Raw genomic sequence first — 21,088 nt, 5'->3', positions numbered from 1 at the left:
AGGCAGGCTGCGAAATGAGATGCAGGTGATCGGTATCGGCAACAAGAGCCAATGATCGCCGATCACCGATCATGCACTTTTTCACGGAAGTCGGCCCGATTATGATCGATGACCGATCGATCGGCACACCTCTAATTTTAAGTCGTAGTGTTCTTTAAATAATAGATCATGCTGTTTACTTTACCAAACTATTAGTAGAATGTGAAATGATTAAAAATACCTTGTATAATAAATTAGTTGGATGTGTTTATAAAACACTTATAATTAAGATACTTTCAATAAGCACAAAATCACAAGTTGCTCTTCCTCATTCTGCACACTCAAGTACATAATTATGAGCTTTGTGGATGTTTCTGTACTTCGGTGCTAAAAGCTCTGTTTTTCTTTCCCTGCAGTTGTTCATTAGCCCCGTCTCTATTTTATAGCACACAGTCTGAGTTCAGCTATGACTAAAAGGTCAATTTAGGGTTCAAACAAAAGTAGAGTGTTGTTTTGGAACTCCGTTTATAGGTCCATTATCTTTGGTAACATAAGAATTAATTCATATCTTAAAATACAACAAGCAAGTTTGAATAAAAGCACAAATAACTGACTACTCAAATTATATTTTAAGAATAAATTAGGATTAGGCTTGAAGACATCGTAGAAATCCCGTTTGGTATTTTGTGCATGACCTTTCTTGTGTGGCATCCAAAGCAGCAGAAAATATTAGAAAGAAACTTTGAAAAATCCTTTTGCAACTACACATTTATGCTTTTATTATTCTTCAAGGCGCTTTTGTTATACCAGTGCGATGGCAGCGCAGCAAAAAGAGCAACAAGTCTCACACAAATTCAAGGTTCTTTTGCAACAATTTGTGCAGTGAATTCCTCCAGTTCAGCTTCTGAACAATATCTTGTTTCTGAACTAAATTGGTCATTATTGTGCTGTAAGTTTTCTCTAAAGAGTTTGTTTAATGTCCATACAGGCCTTTTGTCCCAGCTGGGTCGGAGTGGAGAGAAGCCCTACGCGCCTTTGAATCTGGTAGCAGATTTTGCTGGTGGTGGTCTTACTTGTGCTCTGGGGATCGTCTTAGCCCTGCTGGAGCGCACAAAGTCGGGGAAAGGACAGATCATTGACGCTAGCATGGTAAGGACCCTGTGATTTTTTGTTTTTAGAACAAGTTTCCATTTATTCATATGTCTGCAGTCACTGCTTTATGGCTAAATAAACTTAGCAAACCTTAGAACCACAGTGCAGGTAAGGGGCTGGTGAAGATGTTTTAGAAAGTACTTGACAGCAAAACTGCATGTATTTGTGGTTGAATTTCAGGAAATTCAACCAGAAAAGTGATCAGGCATAATAAAGGATCATATATTCTTCAGATGCCTTTTTGGACAAGATGCAGAGCTAATTGTCTCTTCTGTCTCTGTGATGTGATTCTGTTGACATCAACAAGCAAAAATGTTTTCTACCTTGCTGCATGGTGGGGCTCTTCTGTGTTGTAAAGTCCCAATTAGCATCGGTGGGTTAAGTTGGACGGCTCATGGTGGAGTTACTTGAATAAGCCCATCAGAGCCTCAGAAGGCAGAACATCTTTAAACGAAGTCCAATGGGAGTGAGGTTATGATGCACATTCAATGCAGCTGATGTATTAATGGCTTTAGAAAGAGCCGATTTGAAACAAACATATTGAGCTTCTATGCAAAATGGATTTAATTGATGCATCTATAAGTCAACCACATATTTTGGTTTAATTACAGCATCTGATTTCTTATATTCCACACTTCTTCCAAATTGGGTTGTGTTTTATTAAAGCTAAGAGACTAATATACTCCAGGCTTAGTCTGCGGCTCTTATTAGTGTTTCATTGATGCGATAAAATATTTTAATTCATCAGTTTGACTTCTGCCTGAAAATTGATCACAACGGGACCTTAGCTCTTGTTTTCTGAATGCAGATTTCTCTGTGGTATAAATGTCTGCATGTCAGAAGCACTGATCTTTTACAAAATTCTAGGGAATTGTTTTTGTCAGTGTGTGAAGCATTGAAAGATGGGGGGGGGTGGGATTTGTAGATGGAACCAGCAGGGTATTGAAACTGCTGAACAGCTGCAATGGAAGATAGCAAGGCAAATAAACAGAGCAAAACACCTTTCCTGAAATCTTGTCGGAGAGGAGTCCTTGCAGAAACCCAGCAGTCCACACATAAATGAGACCTCAGAGGGTTGTCCTTGCAAGAGAGATGCTTTGTGCATAGCTGGAAAACAAAGTTTTTTGCCTTCTATAAGACAAAGTGCTTTGTGTTTTGGCTTTTTCAAATTGTTGCTTCGCCTTTACCTTTGGGGGAAGTGAGAGCTGGGATTTGCTAAAGTTCAAACTAGTTTGTTGATGTGAATTTGTTGATTCACATCAACAAATTGATGTGAATCTTTCAGGTTCTGCTTCCAATTTGTTCTACACCTTGTTCTACAGCAAGGCACTTTGAATTGCCTTGTTGCTGAAAATGTGCTATATAAATAAAATTACTTTACCTTACCTTACAAAGTGGAAACAACACAAACCTGCTGCTTATTGTATTTGGGTAATTGTTATTGACTGGTAATCACTTCACTTCTTCTTAAACAATTTAAGACGGCTACCCAATAAAGTGCTTGCCTGAATTCAGACTGCTGCAGGATTGACATTATATGTGACATTGTATATAATAATATAATCAAATTTATTCTTTTTTTAAATAATAAAGAAAAAAAATTTCCTACTGTAGCTGAATTGATACACAGTAGAACATAGATTTTTACCAGCTGCAAGCTTTAAAACTCCACGTTGTTAATAAGAATGATGAATGCTGTTCTTTTAGTTGCTTTACCTTGACTGACTGTGTTTTTTACAGTTGAAAAAGCTAAACAACCTAAAATCTTAAGAGCCTTCTTTCAGAAAGCTGATCAGCAGTGCTGAGCAATAGGAAAAATCAGGGGCAGAAAATGTTGTAAATCTGACACTTTCTCTGATATCTCATTAAAAGGACTTTACATTTTGTTTTGTTTGTTTTAAACTATACATTTTTTTTAAACTTATGTATGCGTTGATAGCGACTCATGCCTTCAATCTTATTTAAAATGTGAAAGCAGAAGCAATTGATTCAATGTTATTTTAAACCGTATAGCTAACCAACCCCACCCCGAATAGAAACTTTTCAGATGTGATGCACTTAGAAGTGCTTTCTAGTACCTTCAGTTTGCTTTATATTAGAGATGTGCCGATCAGGTTTTTTTCTGCCGATACCGATACTGATCACCCATGAGGGCCGATCACCGATACCGATCACATAATTATTATTATTATTATTTTATCATAAACACTACCAGTTACATTATGTGGAAAAAGGAACCATGAATTCACCTTAATTTAGACTAGCGGTTCTCAACATGGGCGGTAGCGCCCCCCAGGGGGCATTCAGAGGACGACAGGGGGCGCTGGCGGACATTTTTACAAAAGGGGGGCGCTGGGATGCCTTTGGGGGGCGTTTGGTCGAAGSTAAACTTTACACCTTAAATGCACAACAATACCAGTTTAGACTTTGAGCAACTTGGTAAAACTGTATTGTGTAACATTAAATCATGCTTGACTGCAACTGTATCGATGGCAGCTCTTCTTCTATTCACTGTTTGTTAACTTCTGTTAGCTTCTTAGAGCAGTTCCGCTCCTGCTACTGGTAGCTTCACCGTATCAGGTCAGCGTTACACCGGCTGATGACGTTGCTGTGATTCACTTTGTCTGGTACTTTTGTACATATGTTTTGGCAGTTCTGTGATCATGCCAAGCAGCAACTTATATTAAAAAGTGTTTTATTTCCATTTGAAAGTTGCCCGCTTCCATGGAAGGACAGCAGAAAATCGCTCTTATAAACATGTATAAATTCACCATGCCCTCACTTTGCATCCCTCTAAAAAATGAACCCATTTAAATAAAGAAATCCCTCCATGGGTGATACCTCGATAGAGAGCGTTCATTTTATAGCGTTAACACTGGTTCTGTAAGTGGTCCGGTATAAAACGGATGATAGAACAACGGTACCACAGCACTTTTAAATTTAAATAATCAGAATACCAAAATTGTTTCCGTTGTCTTAAAAAGGTTTGTGTCAGTCTGCCTTTTCCTCATTGATACGCGCTGTACCTTAGGGGTTAAAAAATTAATAAAAAAAGACGCGCACATTGCGCAAAACTCTAAAACAGGTGAAGCGGGACATAAAATGGTGCAACGAACTAGATTAGGTGGCGCAGCAGGTGACGATATTACTGGTGGTGAGCGCCAATAAAAGATTAAATAAATCTAGCAACAGGAAAGAAACTAAAGTGGACATAGCAATAAACCAAGAGAGGATAATACTATTAAAAGAAAACTAAATGGAAATGAATGAAGAACAAAGTGCAAGAATAAACTAAGAAACTAAAGTAAATACAGAGAAATAAACTGTTATGGCAAGACCTTTCGATCAAAACTTAATACAGAGACTGTATGGCAAGAATAAACAGACACTATTTCCAGATAAAAGGTAAAATAATATTGTTGAAGTACCATAGGTTTGTTGAGACCATATCTAATACTGAGAATAAATATATCTTACAGACCATAACGGTAAAGAACGGATCACTTATTTATGTTTTTAATTAGATTTGATATATTTATTTCTTCAATATTATTTTTCATGTCAGTGTTATTGTCATGAGGCTGATGACTCCATGACACTTTCAATTTACTCATTAGGATTTGATTAAGAACCAGATTTGCTCTTTGTAATTTCTGTCCAGTAAAACTATTAATCTATAAATCAATAGACAGATCTATATAAAGATATAATCCATGTTTCTGTCTCATATTTGTATGGCATTAAAAGGACCTGGAACTGTTATTTTTCCACTGACAGCTCTGGTTTGCACAGTAAATGCCATGTGGGTGAAGTTTTATGGATGATRCTCTGATGTCCCATTCTCCTGAAGGCAGCACAGAGCTGCACCACCAGAAACCCACAGAAACACTGAAGAGAAGAAGAGCTATGATTGATGTAGTTACAGTTCTATCCATGTTTTAATGTTGCAGAGCTCAGTCGTTTTGCAAATAGTTAAAAGTTTGAACTGGCATGTTGAACATCTTTTATCTGGTCATTTTGTGGAATATTAACAACTAAAAAATGGCACAAAAGAAGAATATTTTTTTTCATTCTGATTGGCTGCTGTTATGCCTACCAATTTTAACTTGAATGTTCATTGCATTTTTTGTAGACACCTTTGAAAATAATTTCTATTCCCATGGCTTTTTTGTTCTCTGGGAAATAATTTTTGATGATAAATACAGAAACAAGAATAAAAATCAAAACATCTACAATAGTGATAGTAATATTAATAATAAAATAATGGTCAGTGCAAAGTAGCCTGCAAATTATTTGGTGGGGTCTCTTTGGTCTCTTAGTGAGGGACCTGGATAAAGGCTAGGGGGGGGGCGCTGGCCCAAAAAAGGTTGAGAAACACTGATTTAGACAAAAACTTGTTTTTAATAACTTTTTCCAAGAAGAAAACTAAACAAAACAGGCATTGTGCAAATTGTACTATCAATAATACTATATTTAACAGACTGAAAACATATGAAGGCTCTGAAGAGGCTAAATAATGCAAAGAGTCAAAATAAAACCTCTCAACATTGCCAAAAAGTTCAAGTATAAAACTTAATTTACAGAATCCATTACAAGAAACAATCCAGAGTTACTGAATGAAAACTTCCTGATAGCATGGCGGCTAGCTGATTACTGCTAGTTCTGAGTGGCTGTTTCTGACTGAGTGGAGTAATTATGCAGAACAGGGAGGAGATCGATTATTTTTTTAGAGATTATTTGTCTCATGTTAGGACAGTGAAAGTTTTAATACGTATGTAAAATGTATTTTTTTAAGTTAGATGCTGCAGCTTTAAACAGGTTCGGTGTGAGAGTCACTACCAGGTGGAGCAGAAGCGGCGCTCCGTCTGTGAAATATTACTACCTGTAGCGCGTAGCAGCGGTTGGACAGCGAGAGCAGAACCAGTGTCTTACATTGCAGCTCGAAGACTTAAATAATTTTGCGGGTTATTTGTTTAGCTTTCTGACCGTCATGCTAATCCGTGAGAGTGTTTGTAGTTGTGCGCTACTTTACCTGCTATCTGATCCTCCGTATGTCCTTTTTACTGGAGTGAGTCTCGATGTAGCCAAACTCCGTCAGGTATGGCATTGTTTTTATGTTGTATTAGCTTCGTTGTGTTGATGCATTTTGACCTGCTTCAATTTTCCGCCGCAACACGCAAACTTCCCCATTCACTCAGTGCGTTATAGTTCCACATCGCTTAGGATTTGTTGCTGCGCGTTTGCTCAGTGTGAGGGAAAGAGGAGACCAGCTGCACAGGCAGGCTGAGAAATGAGATGCAGGTGATCGGTATCGGCAACAAGAGCCAATGATCGCCGATCACCGATCATGCACTTTTTCACAAAAATCGGCCGATTATGATTAGTGACCGATCGATCGACATACCTCTACTTTATATTATAATGTTGCTGCTTTTAAGTGTGCTTCGGCTCGAAGTGGGCCCAAGTGCAAAGCCGTCTCTAAAGCCATGCCATTAAAGCGTGCAGTAAGAGGAGTCTAATGTTTTTCCGGTTAGACCTAAATGCAGCCAAGTGAAGAGGCTGGCAGCCAGCAAGGATGTACCATCCAGACATAAATGAGCAGGGCCGTTGTCTGTTCATCCACTTTATGTCTCTGTCAAGTAATTTTCAGACGAGGCACCGTTTGTGAGGCCTTTCGGGCTGATGTGGTGCAGTTCTCTGTGTAAAACAGACGAGAGCGGAACAAACTGCAGTGATTCAGGTGACAGGATGAGATTTAGCTGGAAGGTTTTTTCAGCTGATGGTCTGAATCAGTGTGATTATGTGGGCAGCTCTGTCAGAGAGGGGGCTGTGTTGCTGAGAATGTAGTTACAGAAGATCTTAATTTATTTTATTGAAATGAGCAGTGAAAATTGAACTGCATGGAGAACATGCGGGAGAGGCTTTTTATTATCATTCATTATTGTCTCATTTTCAGGGTTTTTTTATTTTGTGTTTGCTTTGAGTATTGAATTGAACCTAGAATGGGCTAAGTGGGTCAGTGCTGAGTGTGGGAAGTGTTTACTCAAGAGATCAGAAAGTTGTTTTTAATGTATAAACCTTTTGCAGCCTTTATCTTTAACAAATTTCCAAATTTTTCTGCACTTTTGTTTATTTTTTGACTTTTTTGCCATTTAGGTTAATATTCCTAATTTTTGTTCCCAAGGGTATATTGTATTAAATATATTTAATATATTTTTTGCATCACATTCCGAGAAATATCAAAAGCGTGTGTGTGTGTGTGTTAGGGACTTATTCACTGTTATGTTCCTGTTAACACGTGGCTGTAATGATGAAGCCTTTTCATATTTACCAACCGTTCCTGTGTAAATGATGCTTCCTATAAAAAAAAAGAGAAGAGAAAGTCATGGAATTTACTCTTTTTTTTTTACGTTGCACTGTTTAACATGTAAGGACAATTACCTGGTTCTTGTGCCCCTATTATACCATTTATCAGCAAAATAGACATTTAAACCTTTTAGACAGACTGGAAGTGTCCCAAATGACTATTGAGTCATGTTGTTATTATTGTCAGAAAAACATAGCAGGAGACACCATCTGCTGAAGCTGATATTTGGTTTCTACCAGCATTAAATGAAAACGTTGTTTTACTATTGAATGGACGTGGAATGTTACTTCAACTTCTAAAACACTTGGAGACTGAGGAACATTGAAAAAATATATATTTGAAACTGAGATTAAAACTTAATTCAATTTGTGAAACCACAAACTGAATTTTTGTGAAAAAGCAAGCACTAGAATCACAATAAATCAACTGGATAAATTGTAACTGAATCATTTTTAGCTAATCCCACATTCTTTAAAACACACATATACACACGCACACACACGTTATATATTATTTCTTTGAATTTTATTTTATTTAAAAAGAAAACATGGAATTCTTTGTTTTCCCAACATCTTTGTCAAACTCTTATCGTCTCCTTCTCACAAGCTTAGCTAAGTGTCTTATGTTATTTAATGTTATTTTTTTATATTGTCTCTGTGTGTTTATTGTATTCAGCAGCTTGGGTTATTTTATTTATTTATTTATTTATTTTTTTTACAATAATCTCTACTTGCTGCAGAGCTGCTCCCTTTGCTCGTTTCTACAGCTCCTGTATGTCACTGATTCAAATGCGGCCTTAACAGATTTCTAGTAATAAATTTGCAGTCACAGATTTCTAGTTATGCAACGTCTTGCCTCTGGCATTTTCAGTCTAATCTGTTTCCTAGCTCAGAGGTTCTGAATGCTGGTCCTCAGGGCCCACTTTCTGCAGGTTTTAGGTCTTTCACCGCTGCCACACACCGGACTTAAATGAATTTGTGGTTAATAGGCAGCCGTGAACATTCTGGAGAAGGGAATGCAATAATTTAAATTATGTACGCAGGATGGAGAGCCCTGAGGAGCAGGATTAAGGAGCACCTTCTGAAAGCGGCCTTCGGAAAGTCCTTCATGTTAACGCTAATTTGAGTTTCTAAAAGATCAGCTGCGCTCCTCTCCAACAAATCATTTCTGGGTTTGAGTTGTTGTCAGTGGGTTATAGGCACTTTCCTGGTTAAAAAAGAAAAATATAGTTTTTACGTGAACAAAACTTTGGTCCATCTGCAGAAAGAAAAAGAAAAAAGGGTAAATCCATATTGGACTCTTGAGAGAGGCCTGAAGCTGAATGTTTTTTTCCCCCTCAGCCTTTGGAGTCCCCTAACTCAAAGATAATCATAAATCACTGAGCAGACCTCAAAAGAACTGTGCATACAAATCAGTCCCAGAATCTCACAGAACCAGAGGCTGTTTGAAGCCAGGAGATGCAGAAATCCCAGGCATTCTTAGGACACTTTCCAAAGCCTAATTTTTTTATGTAAATCTAAAATGCCAAAGGTTTCCCTCTTGGTACGTCTCCTTTTTTGTTCTTTGAGGTGTGCAGTAGATAAAAAAAAAGTAAAGGTGACCTTGCCAGCTCAATTGTTGAGTTAAAGATTAAATTTAACCAGGGATTTGGCTCCCCTGGGGTTTTAGCAGAAGCGGAGATTTAGACTGATTGTGTCAAAACTGTTAATTTGTTTGAGCAAAGTTTCATGTTTTGGACATTTAGTAGGGCTCTAATTTAAACTTCACCTACAGGCTGTCAGTGAGGAGAGAAGCGATGGGATTATGGATGCAGACATATGCTCCTAGGATTTTGCAGATTCAGGCTCTGGCCACTTTATTAGGTACAACAGGAAGAAGAAGTTTTAGAGCACATCACACACTTTTGTTAGGTTAATGATGTGGATGTTGGATTTAAAATGAACACATACACTCTTTCATTGCAAATGAAAGAGTGTATACACTTCACTTGTTCTGAAGTGCAGTTATTAGATTTTGAATGAATTTCCTGGCTGTTGTCTGGCAACAGCGTTTTAGAAGTTTCTAATTGAATATTTTTGGCTCTGGTGATTTATTAATTATCATCATTATTTTTTTTCAGAAAATTGATTCTGATTAATTGCAGAGCAGATTTTAATGAGGTTTCACTAATTTGAAAAATTGCTTAATTTGCTGAGTTTAAAACTGTGACTGGAAAGTCACTAATTTTGATGCTTGGCAAAAGTATTCATATGCTTCGAACTTTGCTAAATGGTTTCACTTTTAAAAAAGTGGAAGGAAAATGATGGATTGTAGAATAAGGTTTGGTGTGTAATTGTAGTGTGCCACGAGTCGATGCCTTGTGGGGTATTTTGTTTTTTTTTTCATGTAGAGCAGGGCTCTTCAAATCTAGGCCTCAAGGTCATCTAGAAGTTGCAAATTTTACGTAATATTTCTAGAGTTTCAAGGTAAATTCTTTCCTTCAGTTTCTTGTCTGCTTGTCCTCAAAGTTTAATATTTGATGTTTTCACTCAAACCTCTGCTAACTCTTGGCAAAAATTACAATTTCACTTTATTTAATGGAAGCCTTGCATGATCTTTTCAACTTTGTGGTTGTTGTAAGGCTTGTCAGAATGACTCTCCTTTGATAAGTAAGGGCAGGTTGCTGTGTCAGGTTTTTCAGACGGAAACTAGATGCAGCTTCAGACTCAATAAATAACATTTCAGTCTTCTGGACTAAAACTGCTTACCAGAACAAATTTCATGAACATCACACAAATGAAAACGTATAACAGAAAGTACTACAGATTGCATTAAGGGTCTGCCAAGTGGTCCTTTCTACTTGGTCTTCTCTACAGCATGTGTTAGTCATTGCACCTGGTCGCTGGAACCTTTCCCAGTAGTCACTGTGTGACACAGCCTCCACAAGTCATCCTCCGTCACAGCCAATAACAAGATACAGAAAAGTAAAAAGCAGCATATGGAAGTGGAACAGTATTTAAGAAATAATAAAGTCTTAAAAAAGAAAGAACTTTCCTAAATCTTTCCTAAGGTCAATTCAGAGTTTGTACTTACTTAAACATTCCTCCATTAAATTAAAATTAATAAATTATTTTTGTCCTCGATTCAGTAACCTTTCTTACTAATACTAATTAAAGTTTGTATGAATTTCAGTTTAAAACATAAAAACAGGGAAAAGAGAAATTTCATTTAATTGACAGAAAAGTTCAATGTAAAATGTTTTAGCTTAAAAAATTGAACTAAATTTTGTTAACTGATCTTCAGCACATTGACTTAATTCAAGCCCTTAGTGTGTTTGTGCTGCATAAATTTGTCCTATTTTGTAGACAGTATTGAACCAGTATAAAATCTGTTATTCATCCTAATAAAAAAAAAATGTTCTATGCATGCTGCGTTGTTTTGCTACTTTGCCAGAGGAAAGTTTTAATTGGGAAACGGTCATGAAACATTGCCCGGTGTTGTAGTAACTCCATCATGAACACTGGAATCTTGTTTCCTAACTTCACTATGGACAGTTCTTCATTGTTAGGCTGCAGAACCAGCTGGCGTGGCCACTTTTGTTAGCGGAACAACCACGTTATTATATTGGCTCGCAGAGCCTCTCCATGAAGCCTCCCATAATCACAGGCTCCAAAAGCGCACACCATCTGCTTCGGAGCTGTCAACTGTGACACATCAGGGCGGTACATGTTTCTGCTCCATTTTTCATCTTCCAAACATCTAACGGCAGCAGTACGCTTTCATTCGTCTTGCTTTTCCATTCAGCCTCCCAGTTCAAACCACTCGCGTTTTTTGAGGCTTCTGTGCACTGGAGCTTATGTTACAATTAAATTAAGCGGTTGTGAGGATGTAAACATTTATAACTGGCAGTCTGTGTGGCGTATCTAGCCACATGAGCCCCTGGAATGAACCACCTCCACAATTTTGAAGCTCTTCGCTGATTTTGCCCTTTGGGTCACTTTGACGTACTTCTTACATTTTTATTTTATTTTATTTTTTTAAATCAAAGGAAGCTCATTTTTTCTTCCACAGACAGCTTCTTTCTCGGAAAAGTCTTTCAGAGGGATCCCTGTCACTCAAATGTAATATTCAGATGAACTTTTCACACCTTTTTTTTTTTTTTTTAGCCTTTTAACGCAGTGTCACATGTCCTGCTATTAATTACTGTCCGGTTTACCTTTTGAGATTGTTTTTGTGCCATTTTTCTTTTTCTTTCCACATATATAATTCCTACTGTGCAATTCTTTTACATATTGTGTGTCTTTCTGCAAGCCACTTCTGTGATCATTGTGTTTTATCTTTTTTTTTCTCTCTTCTTGCAAAGTCTCTGTACAGAATTGCACTCTGTATATATTTCTACATATTCTCACAGAACATTGCTCTCTTTCATGTGTACATACATACAGTAGTCTACTTTGGCAGTTCCTTTGATTTTAGTTATTTTCATCTAGTACATTTATTTTTACCAGGCAACCATTTTTTACACTTTTGCAGTTTTTTAACAACACTCAAGAATAAACATTCCTATTAGCTGGAATTTACTTTCATTTTCTAAATTTAATTTTATTTATTGTATATTAAACTTGGTAGTAGAAAGTTCAGAAGATGGCATAGTTTTAGAAAATTAATCTTCAATTTTTAAGAGCTTTTAGTTTGAACATTTTTGAAAACTAATTAGCACTTTTCTATTAAGAAATTTTTCTATAGAAGGCCAAATGTTGCTGAGCTGCATTTGCAGGCATTTCCAAGTGTCTTTACTTAACTAAATGATGAAATCCACCCACATCTGTTTCCTAAGAGCAGAAAATGTTGCAGATCATGTAAATGTGTTCTCATCAAATATTATATAAAAGTTAAATTTTCTTTAAAACATGTATATTTTCATTTTATTACCAGCATTTTTGGATGATTTTACATAGTGAATCAAAAACAGTTTCTGTGTGTGTCATAATTATGTTTTAATATGGTTGTCAGGATACTAAAATGTCTATATTGATACTAGTACTAAAAAAATATTTACTATCATGTGGTTCTTAAGAGCAAAAAATAAATAAATAAATAAAACTAATCTATAACGATTTCTTAACATTCCATAATCAGAACAAAACCAGTAAGAAGGGGATAATTTAATAATTGTTTTGAAAAATAAATGATTAAGAAGTGACACCTGTTTGGTAAAGCAGTAAACAAGATATCCTTTAATACAAGTGTTAGTTATCCTTTTTGATTTAGTCACGCAGTTATTCTATTGAATTATGGTTTATTATCTTTAATTTTCCATTTTGTAATTCCATTTATCAATTTGCTGTTTATCCATTTCACTAAATAAAGGATCATTCTATGCTAAAATTAATTTTGTTTTAAAACAAACATGGATCTGAGACAGCCGAAATGGGTTTCCTCCATAGGGTGGCTGGGCTCTCCCTTAGAGATAGGGTGAGAAGCTCGGTCATCCGGGAGGGACTCAGAGTAGAGCCACTGCTCCTCCAAGTCGAGAGGAGCCAGTTRARGTGGCTCGGGCATCTGGTCAGAATGCCTCCTGGACGCCTCCCTGGTGAGGTGTTCCGGGCACGTCCCACCGGGAGGAGGCCTCGGGGAAGACCCAGGACACGCTGGAGGGACTATGTCTCTCGGCTGGCCTGGRAACSCYTTGGKRTTCCCCCGGAGGAGCTGGAAGAAGTGGCTGGGGAGAGGGAAGTCTGGACCTCCCTTCTGAAGCTGCTGCCCCCGCGACCTGACCCTGGATAAGCGGAAGAAAATGGATGGATGGATCTGAGACAGAGAAACCATGTCTTTCACAGTGTAAACAAGGATCTGCTACATGCAAATATATTTCGCAGCAGCCCTGTACAATTTGTCTTTTTGGTAATTTTGCATCTTTTCTTTATTGATAAACTAAAGAAAAGAAGCAGGGCGGGCTGCCACAGGTTCCTACGTCTCTTTTGGGCACAATTACTCCTCTGCTCTTTCAGAGGAGTAATTGAAGGGGATCCACTGGTTGTTGAACATTTTCCTCTGTTAATTCATTTGACGGCACAAAGGAACATTGCGTGGTTTGGAACTTTACTGATCAAAAGCTGATCTGAGCTACTGGGTAGCTCAGGAGGATTACTGTTTCACTGCTGCAGATACGGGAGCTGACCCTTTAATAGGACTTTTTTATGTTGCTTCAAATGTTGACTTTGTGTGAGACTTGTAGTGTTAGTTTTTAGCATTAGCACAGCAAGCATGTGGCTTTTGGGTGTTTGTCTGTATGACTTATAGGGAAAGTACTTCTGAACAAAAATGTTGTGTTTGTCTTGTTGGCTAAAGATGATAGCACATATTTTTTCTTGATGTACTTTCCGTTTTAGCAGTTTAAAACTTGATTTTGCTGTCTACCAATAATAAAGAAGTTGAGAAGTTCAGTTTTTTATGTTTATTGTAAAAACATTTTTTGATGCTTTTCTTCTCTGACAGTTTACATATTTGATATAATGATTTTATTTTATCACCTGTTAAATGGTGCAAAGGTTAACTGTCTGCTTTAGCTATCTGTCCTTCAGTCGTCACTTTTAAATGTTGCACTAATTTGTTGCACTTATTTCTGCTGCACTAATGTTGGAAAAATATTCTATTTTTGTAGATTTTTATGTGAAAACCTTGACAGAGCCTCAATCAGTGACACTAGTCACCCTTTGTTCTGACATTTCAGAGTGGACCAGCAAGGAATGTTGAATTAAAAATGAAATCAGTGCAGCAGGTCATGAAAGCAGTAAAAGGAAGAGGGGCACTCAGCCATTCATAATTTTATTATTAGTTATAAATGATGCTTTCATGTCCTGTCCTGGCCATATTAATGAAATTAATTTTAATAGAGAGGGTGAGTAGCTGTAGTATGTTGGATGCAAGGAAGAAGCAAACAGAATTCTTAAGTTTACAAAGTCTTTTTTTTTACACAATCACACACACACACTGCTTGGACTCTCTTATCTTTTTCTTATTCACAAATGCATTTTTCATGATGACCAGTAAGCGGAGAATCCACATTCCAAGTTTTATCCTTGTTTTTGTACAGAGCAAATGTTTCAAGCATGAGTCTGGATTTTTCATTTTCTTTCGTTTTTTTTCTTTTCTGGTATAGAATAATTGTAAGTGCATTGAAAATCTGACCAGTGTCAGAGCGACCTTCTGTCCTTCTACTAGCTTTTCTTTTCATAAAGCAGCAACACAGTCCGAAAAAAACACATTAAATTCTCAAGTTTAAAGTAGCTTTATTTTTTCTTTTTCTTCCCTCATGTTTCTGTCGTCATACAATAGATAATTACTTTTTTTTTTTTTCCTTTTAGTTTTGACAAAGCAAAAAGGGGTTTGGGTCACATTAGAGTTGAACCTCTAAAACAGCCTTTTGAACAGCAGAGAGATAGGTTCCTGTGTTCCTCTCATTTTTTTCTGTTCAAGCTGCAACTTTTGCAACGAAGGGCATTTTTTGATGAGTTCAGACAGGGGGTAATTGATTACCATCAGCAATAATAGGTGCGATAGATATCCTGTCTTCAGCTTCTGCTGTTTTCACTTAATCTAACGGATGGCATTCAAAGCCGGCAGGTTTATCAGAGTTGTCGGCCATTACTGTTTGATCAAGGTATTTATTCTGCAATGGCAGGAAAGCTTTGACTCAGCATCCTATTGTTTATTCTGCAAACAACAGACTTTTCACTTGAAGACTGAAACGAGTTATTACTTTTTTAAATAGTTTATTGCATTGAAAAACTGTTTTGCTTTTCAAATTAGTTACAGTTTCTATGCAATAAGAGCTAGAGCAACATGTATACATTTTAAAACGGCCCAATCGAAATTAAGAACCAAGTGATTTTTTTTTTCTTACAAAGTAAAATGATTTGATCTTGGAGATGAGTAAAGCTTTTAGAGCCATAACTTATAAAGACTTTTAGTTGTGATTGAAGCAACAAAGTTTTTATTTTTTATTTTTTCTTAACCCTATTTTTAAGAGCACTGCAAAATATACCAATTCCAGACCTATTTTACTATTTCTGACTGAACGAACACCTCTACTTGTTTCTCTCCATGAAGTCCTACTAACCTTCAGCTGTTTTTTAAGTAGAATGTTTAAAATGTCAGCCTTTAGATGTACACAGCTGTACATGGCCTACAAATGTTTTAAAATATGTGTACTTTGTGTTGCTGTTCATAACTGTGCTTATTTGTGTTTTCCTGTCTCATAAGTTCTTAAATACACCAAGTTTGTCTCTTTACTGAAGCCATCCCTGTATGGTAGTGGCAGCATCATACTGTGGGGAGGCTTTTCTTTAGCAGGTCTTGGGAAGTTTCTTAGAGTTGGTGGGAAAGACGGATGGTGATAAACACCACAATTAGCTTGTGTTGGACCTTAACATTAAGTAAAATACATTGATATTTGTGATTGAAATGTGGCTCTGTGGTTCTAAATACTTTTTACTAGTGATTTTACGTGAATAGTGCTAAATTATTTTATTATTACTTTCTGCAGACCTTCATGCATCAGTGATTTTTGCAAAAATACATCCTGTAAATTGAAACGTTTATAAATTTCACGCTGTCTTTGTTGTCCTCAGGTGGAAGGAGCAGCATTTACAGGTTCGTTTATATGGAAATCTCGTAAACTTGGTTTGTGGAGTCGCCCCAGGGGAGAAAATTTTTTGGACAGCGGAGCTCCCTTCTACGACACATACAAGACTCTGGATGGAAAATACCTGGCTGTGGGCGCCATAGAAACAGAGTTTTACAGCCAGCTGCTTAAGGGTTTGTACTAAAATCACTATTGTTTATTCTGCAGTCAGGATGAAACATTTTGGCAGTGACACAAATGTGCTATTCTGTTGATTTATAATTTCTGGATGGTATTTTAGCTTGTTTCTGTAGATACTATTTGAAAAACATTTGCATTTATATGAAAAGAAAGGGTGTTATGTTTTACAGCATTTTTAGACCTTTTTGGGACACCACAGATTTTAAGTAGTATTAAGAACTTCAGAGTTTCTTGGATCTCAGATTTAACATTTCTGTGATCCAGAAATAGATCACATTTCAAAGTCGCTTTTGATTAAGCATCTTAGAACTGTGCAATAAAATAAAAACAGTATCAATTGCGTATTTTGTCTTGTACCTATGGTTAACCATTAAGCAAGCACAAGCAATGTCTTTCAAACAATAATGAGAAATCAGATATTTAAGTTATAATCCACCAAAAAAGTGCATCTTGCATCACAGAATATGGTCCAAAAGTTTGTCTTAGACTTATCCACACTTAATTTTGTTGAAGATTTGTTTTAACCCCAGATATTTAGTTTGGTGTGCAGCTGACCTTTTGATGCGAGAGTGAGCATCATGGTAAGATGAAAAGAGCCGTCAACATTTTCTGGAAGCTCAAGAGCTTCTTCATACTTTTCCATTACTGGAAAAAACAAAGCACTTTCCATGCATTGTGTAAGAATCCTGACACAAAGGTTGTTTCCCTACAGTTTTATATTTGTTTTATTTTTTCTGTGCCCAAATAATTCAGTAAACATTGAAAGATCCTTCTTCCAGATATTCACACTGATCCCACTCAATTTTGCTACTGTAGTCTTGCCTATTTCTCTATGCAGCCTTGTTTATTTCTCTATGGAGTTGTATCACTTGTTTTTTTTGTTTGTTTGTTTTTCTCTCAGGCTTAGAATTAGACGCTGGAGAGCTGCCTCCTCAGATGAGTTTCAGCGATTGGCCGGAGCTCAAGCAGCTCTTCACAGAGCGCTTCGCCTCAAAGACCCAGGCGGACTGGTTGATGATTTTTGACGGAACCGATGCCTGCGTCACACCTGTGTTGTCTTTGGACCAGGTGAGCGCTCACCCTCACAACCGAGAGAGAGGCTCTTTCATGAAGGACTCCAGCGGGGAGGAGTTCCCCCGGCCAGCTCCGGTTCTGTCTCGGACTCCCGCTGAGCCCTGTCTCGCTTCCAACCCGGCAGTGGGAGAACACACGGTCGAGGTCCTGCTGGACTACGGCTACACTTCAGCAGAGATAGACGAGATGTTGGCAGCTGGCGTTGTGCAGTGCAGTGCTGGCAAGGCAAAGCTGTAGAATAAGGTGTCAATAGATCTTTGATGATCAAGTTGAAAAACAGAAAGGGGGACATTTTATTTTAGTAATTTCAGTGAAGATGAAAAAATAATTATTGTGTGTAAGAGCCACAAAACATTAACAAAAGGTAGGGAAGACCTTTTTTTTGTGTTTGAGGCTGAATCTAGGCTGAACTTCCTGAGTGACCTGACATAAACACTCTCACTTGTGAAGCGAGTGTGTCTCGACTTAATGTTGTTGAGGTCCATGCACTTGCTCCCACAGGTTACCTGGATATCTTTTTAGTTTTTTTAGTTCTAAAATTGAAAATAAATATGCTATTCTACAGCTATACCTCACTTTTCATTGCCTCTCTTGCCTCACGCCGTCCTGATGGGTGATGCATTACCCAACTCAGGGTCAAAACATGCCAAAAGAGATGTGTGGGCCCCGCCTGAGAGATCGTAAAGCAGCAACAACACAAATAAATAGAAACTTTTTTTTTTCTTTGGTGTTCTCTTTGAGCTTCTAGGTTTGTCATCCTAATGTGTGATGTCCACCTACTCTGTCTGCGTTGTGCAGTAGGTTTCGGTATCAGATCTATTGCAGATTTATTGTCCTCTCAAAACCAATTTAGATACAGCAGATACTGAACTTCTCCACTGAAGTAGGACCATTGTTACAATGGACTGACTGTGCTATAATTAGAAGATTTTATCTGTTTTTTTTTCTGGAGTTGAGTTGATTGATTGGATTGATTTTATCAAATTTTTTGATCTGTAATTATTTTCATTTAGAGATGTGTATTGATTTTATTGTCTGCATCACTTATTTTTTGCTAAAGTCACCAGTTTGTTTAACCTAATTGATTGTTTTTAACTCAGTGATGATTCTCATAGAATTACTGTCAATGTTAAAAAAAGATCTCCGCTGTGTTAATTGTTTGACACCAGAAGTTTAAACTTATACAATGGAGAACATCACAAGTAAAACAAAAATCTGTCATTCAAATCGTAGCATTTTGTGGAGTTATTTAAGTGGTTAGTAGCAGAGATATCTATGAATTTCCTGAGTTTTATGGTCTATCGTGGGCAAACTATGCAGATACAAATAAAAAAGACTCGACATCAAAAAAATCTTAAGACACATTATAATGAAAAACAACAGTGATTATGGGCTGAGACCAATAGATGGAGTCAAGGTTTTTCTTGATAAACTAGGGGAATGTTTTATTTGTAACTTACCACTCCAGCTTCACATCGGCACGGCATGTTTTTGCAGAAGAAGCCATGCGTGAGGCTGCATATCATTCAAAAAGAAAAAAGACATTAATCTCAGATCACCTTGGGATTTAACTTTTTTAGTATGTATACTTTAAAATAAGTACATTTATTTATTTAGTTCTTTGAAAATTCTTTTCAGTAGTTCTTTTGATTGGTTTTTGTAGCTGATAGTGTCACCATGTATAAACTATACCTGTCGCTTTTTATACCACAAACTCGTGTGTGTCTGTGTGTATATAGAGTTATATAGAACACGGACATAGCACGAGAATTGCACTTACCAGCGAAAAAGGGTACAAGAAAATGGATGGATGGATGGAGTTCTCAGTCAAGAAGTAATACGTAGTAAGATTAGGGATATCTGTGAACTCATGAAGAGTAAAAAATTGTATGTCAATATATTTAAAAGCACAAAGCTAAATAAGCAGAATGACTCAAGGCTGCCATAAAATATTAATGAATTACTCCAGGGTGTACACATGTTTTTACTTTTAATTTGCTTGCTTGCTGTGCAATCCGGTTTGAAAACACACTGTAAATTAATCGCTGCACAAAACCCACGAGATAGTAAACAGCAGGGCTTAAGCAGGTGTTGAACATAAGGAGAGCAGGATGAGTACAGAGTGCTCACTTTGTCATTTTTAACATTTCAATTATTCAAAATGTAATTAAAGTTTAGTTTGAAATTACTTTCATTTCAGCTTCAATTGCTCGCTTGTTTCTCTTTTGCTCAGTGAGCTTTTGTCTTTTTTTTCTGTATTTTCTTCCCAGTTGATCACCTGTGGAAAAGGAAATTCCTTAGTATAGGATTTTTGAGTTTTTCTTTGGTATACCTTGGAAACGTATTGTGAAACATGTAGACTCACTTGTCCAGCCCTTTGAAGAAGAAGAAATGACTTGATTTAAAAACATTTATTTTCTGCCTTTAAAAACAAAATAAATAATACAATTCAAACAGCATTTCCTCACCAGTGTTAACGGAAAACAAGAGATCCCATTTAATATTTGTCCTGAAGACTTCTTCAGGTTTTGCTTTTGTTTTAATGTTACAAAGTCATATAATCAAGCACATGTCGACATCACACAAAGAATGTGAACACAAAAATCTGTTTCATTTTATTAGGGTTTATTTATGAAAAGATTAAACAAGATAATTGCACAATACATTTTAAGTAGAAAAAATAATTTTCTAAATTATTATATCCTTCTATATAACATCATGCATGAACTTCTAAGAACCATTTTGCGCTGTTGCGTTTGCAATCCCATCTCATCTGGATCCTTTTCGCTTGAAGCCCCTTGAAACATTAAACAGCACAATCGATCCAGTTGTAAATAATTTTCTATTTTCTGAGGTCAGAGGTTACCTGAGAAAACATTATGAGGTCCCAGGGCTGCAGGTGAAGGCTTAGTGATGCCTTTGAAGTGAAACAAATCGCAAGCTGGAAGCATTTCACTGATGTTGTGGGTTAGCAGTGAGCTGATACTGTGAGCCTTACCGATTTATTCAGCCAAGGCTGTTTCACCCAGCTAGTGTTTGGGTGTAACCGATGAACAGCCATATCCTTCAACTCATGTGCAACCAGCAATATCTAAGTATTTATTTTGTTCTTATACAATTAATAAACCTGAAAGAGGTTTAAAATATCCTGAAATCTGCTTTTCATAGGCAGGTCTAATAAACATTAGACACGGAGGGGGGCGTCTGGCCAGATGGTTGCATACTTCTGCAAGAATTTGAAATGGCTCTTGCTGAGATGAATAAGTGAAATTTGTCTTCAGATAGGAAGAACGGGAATGGATAATAAAGTCGGGGGAGAAGAGTGTCTTTTTCAGGAACAGAGCAGTCATTAGCGTCGGTTTCTACTGAAGCAAACAACCAATTTTCTGCCTGAGCTGATTAAGAACCAACCTTTTGGGTTTCCAGCTCTGATCATGGCTTTTCCTCATGTCACCAGGCAACCTCCGAATGCAGCGATCCCTAAAATGGCCTAGTCCTCATCGCGCAGTCTTTGTCACCTGTTCACAAGGAAGGAAACAATTTGTTCTGTACTCCTGAGCCATGTCACCCAGTCCACGGCGATGTTATACAATGTTACAGCTATTTGCTTTTCTCCACCTTTCTCTCCACGACAAGTTTGCTTCCAGACTGTCGCATCACCGGCAGCAACCGGCTTGTGAGGAATCCAGACATTGACTTCCACCAGGTAG

At 37.2% G+C, this 21,088-nt stretch overlaps 1 protein-coding gene across 1 annotated transcript in view; it reads left to right on the top strand.

Annotated features, from left to right (window-relative positions):
* The window catches only part of amacr (alpha-methylacyl-CoA racemase), a 22,773-nt gene extending 4,827 nt beyond the window's left edge, over nucleotides 1-17,946 (top strand). Inside the window, exons 4-6 of the mRNA XM_008423773.1 lie at nucleotides 968-1,128; nucleotides 16,111-16,297; nucleotides 17,206-17,946. Coding sequence (XP_008421995.1) covers nucleotides 968-1,128; nucleotides 16,111-16,297; nucleotides 17,206-17,615 — 758 coding nt within the window. The 3' untranslated portion in view covers nucleotides 17,616-17,946. The remainder of the gene's footprint in view (nucleotides 1-967; nucleotides 1,129-16,110; nucleotides 16,298-17,205) is intronic.
* Nucleotides 17,947-21,088: the final 3,142 nt, after the last annotated feature.

Source organism: Poecilia reticulata, linkage group LG12 (genome assembly GCF_000633615.1).
Source record: "Poecilia reticulata strain Guanapo linkage group LG12, Guppy_female_1.0+MT, whole genome shotgun sequence".
Classification (NCBI taxonomy): domain Eukaryota; kingdom Metazoa; phylum Chordata; class Actinopteri; order Cyprinodontiformes; family Poeciliidae; genus Poecilia; species Poecilia reticulata.
Note: the sequence above shows the minus strand (reverse complement) of the source record. Positions and strands in the feature narration are given on the sequence as shown.